Source organism: Nestor notabilis, unplaced genomic scaffold (genome assembly GCF_000696875.1).
Source record: "Nestor notabilis isolate BGI_N333 unplaced genomic scaffold, ASM69687v1 Scaffold31117, whole genome shotgun sequence".
NCBI lineage: Eukaryota > Metazoa > Chordata > Aves > Psittaciformes > Psittacidae > Nestor > Nestor notabilis.
This window is the reverse complement of record NW_009937393.1, coordinates 648-8,449: the sequence shown is the minus strand read 5'-3', so window position 1 is coordinate 8,449 and position 7,802 is coordinate 648. Positions and strand designations below refer to the sequence as shown.

At 36.8% G+C, this 7,802-nt stretch overlaps 1 protein-coding gene across 1 annotated transcript; it reads left to right on the top strand.

Moving 5' to 3' along the window:
* Positions 1–1,677: 1,677 nt before the first annotated feature.
* Positions 1,678–7,523, top strand: IMPA1 (inositol(myo)-1(or 4)-monophosphatase 1; the record flags this gene model as incomplete). Its single annotated transcript, XM_010018821.1, has 6 exons — positions 1,678–1,740; positions 2,897–3,030; positions 4,976–5,080; positions 6,377–6,422; positions 6,563–6,671; positions 7,415–7,523. Coding segments are annotated over exons 1-6 (566 nt in total), but the record flags the coding sequence as incomplete, so codon positions are not given.
* Between the last annotated feature and the right edge of the window lie 279 nt (positions 7,524–7,802).

The following is a 7,802-nucleotide window of genomic DNA, read 5'->3' as shown; positions in this document are numbered from 1 at the left end:
CTTCTTTCCTCCCTCAGCCGCCATTTCGGGGTGCCGTGAGGGGGCTGCGCTGCTGCCCCGGGAGCCGTGTGGCCCTGCCGTCGCTCGGGCCGGGGCTACACGGCCACGGGGCGGGAGGTACTCTCACCTCGGGCGGGCGATGCGGGCCGATATTCAACCCTTCCGGGCCAGGGTCCAAACCTGTATGTCGGGATCCAAACCTCTGCGCTGAATGCGCGCCCTGAATTTGTGGGACGAACTCGTCACGGGGCATCCAGAGAAGACAAAACTAAGCCTGGGGGGCCGAAAAGGCTCTTCTGCTAGTCAGTTCAGCACTGGTATTTATACGCGTTCTGCAGTTGCTGATTTGGTGAGGTTTCAGGTGTAAATTACTTGTTTTTCCGGTGCTGTATGAGTCTGTGTCGTTGTACTGGGTGTCGGTGTACTTAAGGTTCCACTAGTACTACCAGTCTTTTATGGATAACTTGGTAACTTTATATAGAGCTGTTATACCCAGTTCCGTGTTCTGACAAGTTATGTCTGTGTTTATGTAACAACCTATGCTTTAAAGGCTATGGCAAGAACATTATCAACAGAACTGAAGCGTCATACCCTTTGCATGTTACCTGGCTTTTGTAGCCACCTCTACCTGTTTAGGACCAAGGCTGAAAGAGACAATGCCCATTATTAGATCAGGGCTGGGGACTCATGGATGATGTTAGTTACACAGTGTTTTTTATATGGTTTCAGTGCAGGGGGTTTTTATGATCATTTGTATAATCTTTGTGAATCTGCAAGTGTTACAAAACAGTTATCCAGGTCATCACTTAAAGACTGAATGACTTAGGTAATAACCAAAAGGTTTTTGAAAGGGCTAGGGCTCAAAAATGAAACTTCCAAAAATGACTCAAAAATTACTTCCGCAGTTCAGAAGACATTGATTTTGCCGCTGAATTGAATTGTGACATTGAATGAATTTATGGTCTATTAATACTTAAGATTATAGAAGATACTTCTAAATGACTGTGGGATCTTGTAACTTTCTCATGTAGAATCAAACCCATTTCATATTTGTGTTTGGAATAAACCCCTAGAACAAAGCCTGGAGGACTAAAATACAGAAAGGCTGGATTTTGGGTTTGAGATTATCACTTTTTAATTTAAGATATTCAAAGTCATTTAAACCATACTTAAAAATATATAAAGCTATATGTGACCAGTCTCTGCAATGAATTACAGTGAAGATTATAATATTTTTAATCAAAAAGACCTTGAACTGTACACTGTGTTTGAGAATATGCTTGCGTGTACCCACACTATTGCTTTTAAGAGCTTTCATGTACATTGAGGTCAGTGTCTAAATGTGGAATCTTGTATATTCATGTATCTTTCAAGACTGAGGCTCTGTACTTGTTAGCGTTTTTGTTTCACCTTTTTTGTTAACCACAAAATGTGGAGGGGAAAAAAAAGTTCTGTTAAGTTATACTAAGCTTTTAATACTATCTAGGTTTGGGTTGTTTGTTTGTTTTTTTTTCAGAGTAAAGCTAGAACAAAATTCCGTATTTCAGCAAGGAGAAAACAGTGCAGTCCAGAACAGCAGGAGTAGAAAATGAGGATTTGTTTAAAAAAAAAAAAATCAGAATCAGCTGTAATTTTTGTGTTAATCTTTCCTTTTGGTAGGTTATATATCTAAAGAAGATGGCAGATCCTTGGCAAGAATGTATGGATTATGCGGTTGGCTTAGCAAGGAAAGCTGGGGAGGTAAGTATAAACTATTTACAAATAAAATTTTTTATAGAGCCTAAAGTATATATTTTGAAGGAGTTTAATGTTAGGTATTCTTCTCAGCAGTATTTTGTCAAAAAAACATAAACTAGCAGAATTGTTCAGTGATGCTCAAGATTGGAGTGTATTTCATGTTTACAGCTTGGTTAATTTAAGAAAACAACTTTGCACTTTTCTTTGGAGTGGAGTCTGCTTAAAGACTAAGCAGTATCTTTTTATTCCTTAAATTTGTTTTAAAAAAAAATTCTGAATTGTGGTAAACAAAGAGGATCTCTGATTTTCCCCTTACTCTGCATCTGTCTACTTTACCACCTGAAAGCTGTTGACAGACTTTGTTGTGAACACCCTAATCAGTTTTATACAGTGGCTTGTTATTGGCACCAGATACCATATCATGTTCTCTATGTGAAGATTGCTTTTCTTCTATAAATAAGAAGCATCCCTTGCTGTGTGATACTTGACCCCCTTGTGATCTAAGAGGGCTTAGAACAAGAAAGAGTTTGCACATCTTGGCAGAGCTTCAGCGTAAGAGTAGTTACCAAATGTTCGGTTCTTGGTAGTTCTGCTTCCTACATGTGAATGCTGTTGCAGCCAGACAAGATGGCACATGTACTGATTCTGTCCCCTGGAGCTGCAGAATCTGCAGAACATTGTTCCTGCAATGACCTCATTAAAGTCTTCCCTCAGAAAAATCTTTCTGTGTTATAATAAAATACTTCTGTGGGCTGTGAGGCGTGGATTCTTGCTTAAGCTGATTCTGATAGTAGTAAGATCATAAATGGAGAGTCTGGCTAAAAATAGCTGACTTAAGCTTAGGCTTAAGTGTTTGATTCAACCCTAGTACTTAAGTTTATAAATCTAAAACTTGTCCTAACAAAATGGAATTTGGTTTTATGTACCAGTAGATCTTTATGTAGTATTCAAATTTAAGGTCACATAAAAGTTTGTGCTTAGTAGGGACTGGAGATAGATGGAAGGGTAAGCCCCTGCTCCTGCAATTAAATCCAGGTTTTGACACTGCTTGTGTTTGTTTTGCATGTGCAGTATAGAAAATTACAGTAAAAATGATGCTCAGATTTTTAGGAAAATTAGTATTTCCATAAATTCTTTTTTTTCTTGTTTTTTTTAACAGATAATCCGTGGAGCACTCAAAGAAGAAATATCTGTTATGACTAAAAGTTCACCAGTAGATCTCGTGACAGAAACTGATCAAAAAGTAGAAAACTTCATTATTTCTTTGATAAAAGAAAAGTATCCTTCTCACAGGTACAGCTTCTTATCAATGCAGTTTTGATAGGAGAAGGGGAGAGGTGTCTGGAAGAAGAAAATTGAAAGTTTATGATTTTGCTTGTTAAATTTCATTATGATTGGTGTGCTGGAAAGTTTCAGAAGTCTCTCTTACCCTCATTATTTTAAGTATTTTAGAGTAGGTGTGGGCTGATGTTTTGCCCAGGGCAGTAGTATAAAAACAAGGTGTCCCCAGGGTCTACTGACAGGAGGTTAGCCTTGCTCAAGGTACATGCTGACAGTCACTTACACTTGAGCTAGCTGTAAATACATTCATGTTGGAGAATCAACGGTGGCCCCAAGATACCTGAAACCCGAATTTCTTGATTCCTCTTGGCTGTTGAAGTTAACATGCCTTTGCTGTCTGTGCAGGATGGGTCCCATGGTACCGTGTGTGCCTTTGGGAAATCTCATACAGTTTAAGAACATCAAATGTTCTTAAAAGAAGACAGGATCTTCTGATTCTTTAAGTCTGTCATGCAAAATACTGGTATTTTTTTTAATTCCTTCCCCTTCTTGAAGGGTTAATTGTGTGTATTTCACTTACTTTTACTTACATAGAATCATAGAATCAACTAGGTTGGAAAAGATCAAGTGCAGCTGTTACCTCAGGACTGCCATATATGGGACTTTCTCTCTCATTTTGACATAATGACTGAAGTTTAATACAGTTTCCCTAAAGTGGGTTTGCTAATTTTTCTTACATTTTCTTCAAGACTTTATTACTGTAGCTGTATATGTGAAATGTAGTAAATATACATAGATTTGAAACTGAGGTGATGCAAAATTTCAGTAACCCAGTTAAATTAGTGTAAGCATACAGACTTGTGGAATGGCCTTGACATAACAGTTCCTGTGATACTGATAAATGATAAAAATTTTAGGATATCTTAGTTTCTTTTTATGTTACATAATTGATACCACGTTAGACATACTGGTGTTGAACTTCTCATGACTTATCCACCTAAATAACTATTCAGTCTCCCTTATCTTTGTGAAGGTCTGTCACATGCTGTTTCTTTCTGAGCAATCATCTTCACTTCCACAGCTAATCATAAAACCCCTAATCAATATTACATGGACCTTATTTGTTTACTATCAGCAGTTCTGATTTTACATGTTTATGGAGGAAACCATGTGTTTGCATACTTTTCATAGGTTGAGTAATACGTGATAAATTTAAAAACATGCAAAAGGCACAGAAAAGAATTCCACCCACTTAGACTCATCCCAGTAATTTTGCAGTTGAAAATAAACGCTTTCATGTGCAGCTAAAACTGTGAAATCTGGGTTCCTGCAGCACTGTGCCTTGTGTGGCCTTTGGGTTGAGCATGTACTCTGCTGTCTTCAGGAGGAGCTCTGGTTTGGATTTCATCCCTTTACCACTTTATCGTTTTGTAATCCTTGTAAAACTAAACAGTTTTGAGACTTAACAACTTTCTGTCATACTTGGACTGAAATCAGACTGCAAATTTAACTGTTACTGCAGTGGTCTAACTAGATGTGTATGACCACAAAGGCATTCTTCAGTTAAAACACAAGCTAAAGAGTAGTGTTTTATAGCACAAATAAACTGAAAGGTGTAAGTAGCTGCAGATACTCTGACCAAAATTTGATGATGCTGTTACTGGAAAAAAATGATGAAAACTTTAATGTTCTGCTGAATTTCAGTAATGGATATTAAAATGTAAAGTTCTCTTCCCTGCATACTGTGCTTATCTCTGACATCATAAATATTGATGCAAGCTTGGTCAGATGCGGTTGGTGCTTTCCAGATAAAATTGCGTGTTTCTCAGCTTTTTACATTTGATCGCTGGTGATACAAAAACCTGCATCTCACTTTAAGAACTTTACTTTCAAGGGCAGTGTTGCAATTCAGACATTTTAATTTCTTTGTATCTTTTAAATGTGTTTGCTGCTCTAGCTTCATTGGAGAAGAATCTGTTGCAGCTGGAGAGGGCAGCATTTTGACAGATAACCCCACATGGATTATAGACCCTATTGATGGAACTACCAACTTCGTACACAGGTCCACCTTTCATTTCTTTGTTAGCAACTTCAGCCTTTTTTTCTTTCTCCAGTTCTATGAAAGTAAGGTTTTTCTCACTTTTAAATTGCTTTAAAAGAGATATTATAACTTGTTAATAGTTACAAGTTGTTATTTTGATTTATTAAGAGCTATGGGACATTTTTTTGTAATCATTTTAGTATTTCTGTAAGAACTGTAATAGTCTTCCTCTGGAACCAACAGCAGTTGTTTCATGAGAGGCCTGTACTACATAGCAGGGGTCAGCAGCCTTTAGCACAGGTGCCAAACACAGGTGGGCAGTTTTTAACAGTAAAGCAGCAAGACTCATAATTAGGAGTTGCAGCATCTTCAGAGGAGCTTCTATTGCTGATTGCTAAATTTCAAATTCATTGAGATCTAGGAGCTGCTACCATGAAAGAAAGCAAAATATTACCAGTAATTGTGGTATTTTGCACCAGGATGAGGAAGGGGCTTTCTGTGTAATGCTGACTCCCTATTCGTTCTGTCTAAACCATGATATATTTTGGCCCTGATGAGTTTTTTCTGAGTGTACTTGACTCCAATTTTGAAATGACTGCCACTGTGTACACCACAGCTTTAAACAGCTGCAGAATCCTGCTAAATAATGTATTCAAAAGCTATAAGAAAATAACCTATTCTGCTGCATTTACAGACTTAGAAGTCTGTATTTTTTTGCAGTTAGTTATTAGAGCAAATGTTTTGGAACTGCAAATTTTGAAGAGTAAAAATAATAAATGGTTCATTGTTAAAAACTTAGGCTAAGATGCAGTGCACCTTGTCCCATATAGTCCCACTGCCTTTACTCTTCCCCTGCACCCTTTCTTCTCGCTTCAATATCTGTCTTTCTCATTGCTTTGGTGGAGAATGTGGAGGTGGAGGAAAAGGTGATCTGCATTTTTTGGCAAGACCGTTTTGGCCAGCTTGTTCCTTATGGTTAGTAGCACAGAGGCTTGCTTGTATTCTTTGGCTATAAAATGTCAGTCCCTGAGCTAGTAAGAGTTGTAACAGGGATGACAGTCCCTAAGCTGTAACAGGCTTAGTTTCAGTAGGTGGAATAGCGTGTATTTTAAATGGTAATTGGTGGTGTTTGGTCTATTTTCATAGCAAACTGCGCTATATTTCCTATATAGTCCAAGTTTGGTGGTTGGTTTTTTTGTTGTTTTTTTTTTAAATATACATTACTTTTAACTGAACATTATTTTTATTAAAAGTAAGCATGGTAATGAAAGAAGCATAGTATCTCACTGTAAATTAGTGAAATGTTTTGTTTTGTAGGTTTCCATTTGTGGCAGTTTCAATTGGCTTTGTTGTAAACAAAAAGGTATACTTTTTATTACTTCATATCTAGTAAATCAAAACCAAATTAATTTCTTGTTGCTAACTATAACTAAGATATATATTTTCACAGTAAATAGGAAGAAAGGGAAAAAAATGCCAAGGTACTCTTACTTTTTCTTGCAGATAGAGTTTGGAATTGTGTATAGTTGTGTAGAAGACAAGATGTATACTGCCAGAAAAGGAAAAGGTGCATTTTGCAATGGTCAGAAACTTCAAGTATCAGGCCAAAAAGGTAATCTGGACTGAGTAGCTTATTTCTTGTAATTACATTTATTTTCAGATCAACAAAATGAACATCAACAAATGAGGCATCAACAGTTTTAGACCTGGATATGTTCCTGTTTCTTGGCTCAGGGCATAGCTTAGCTTTGTTTTGCAAAGAGGCTGGTTTTGGCCATGGACTGTTTGGCTTTGAGAAACATAGCATATGTTTCTTTGATGCATATAGTATGCTTCTGATCTTTGCGGAATCAGAACTCAGCAATTGAAGATTTTATTCCCTGTGTGTTGTGGTTTTTTGGTTTTAATTACTTGTATGTCTGTAATCCTTGTGTGATTGTTCTTTAGAGTCTGCAACAAATCTACCAAACAATTAACTACTTCCTGGTGTGAACTAGTGATTTAAATCAGTATCACGCTTGTAGACTTGCTACCTTTTCTAAAGTAAAATCCACACTTAAAGTGAAACCTTTAAAGATCTGAGGACTGTTCTTAATTTTGTAGCAATAGAATTTTATTTACTAATGGCACTCATTAATGTATATGCACAGTTGAACCATATCATGCTTTGTTTGTTGTATTTTTTCCCTGCTATTTTCCATGCAAAAAGAGATTTTTATACATTCAATATGTGCAATATTTATATTAATGTACCCATTATTCAGTCTTGTAAGAAAGTAGTGAAGTAAACTCTGCTAATTACTGTTACTATGTAAGTTGTGCTGTTCTAAAAGTGAGGTTTTCTTTCTTTTCTAGACATTACCAAATCCCTTCTAGTAACAGAATTGGGATCAAATCGTGATCCAGAGACTATAAAAATAATTCTTTCTAACATGGAAAGGCTTCTCAGTATTCCTATTCACGGGTAAGACATTTCATATTTTTTATACTTGCTGATAGCGTTAATGTTGTAAATATGATTGGTTGCATTACACCTTAAATGTGAAATATGATTTAAATGTTTTTGTCTGGTAGCTTCTGCAGAGAAACTCTAGTGTGTGTTTAACTTTTTCGAGCTGGGACATACGTAAGAGAACGCTAAGAGCCACTGTTGAGCAGTGAAGCTTGTTTGGTTTTGTTGGACTAAAAAGCATTATATAAAAAAAATGAAATACAAGTTTGTGTGTTTTTCCCCCCTCCCCCA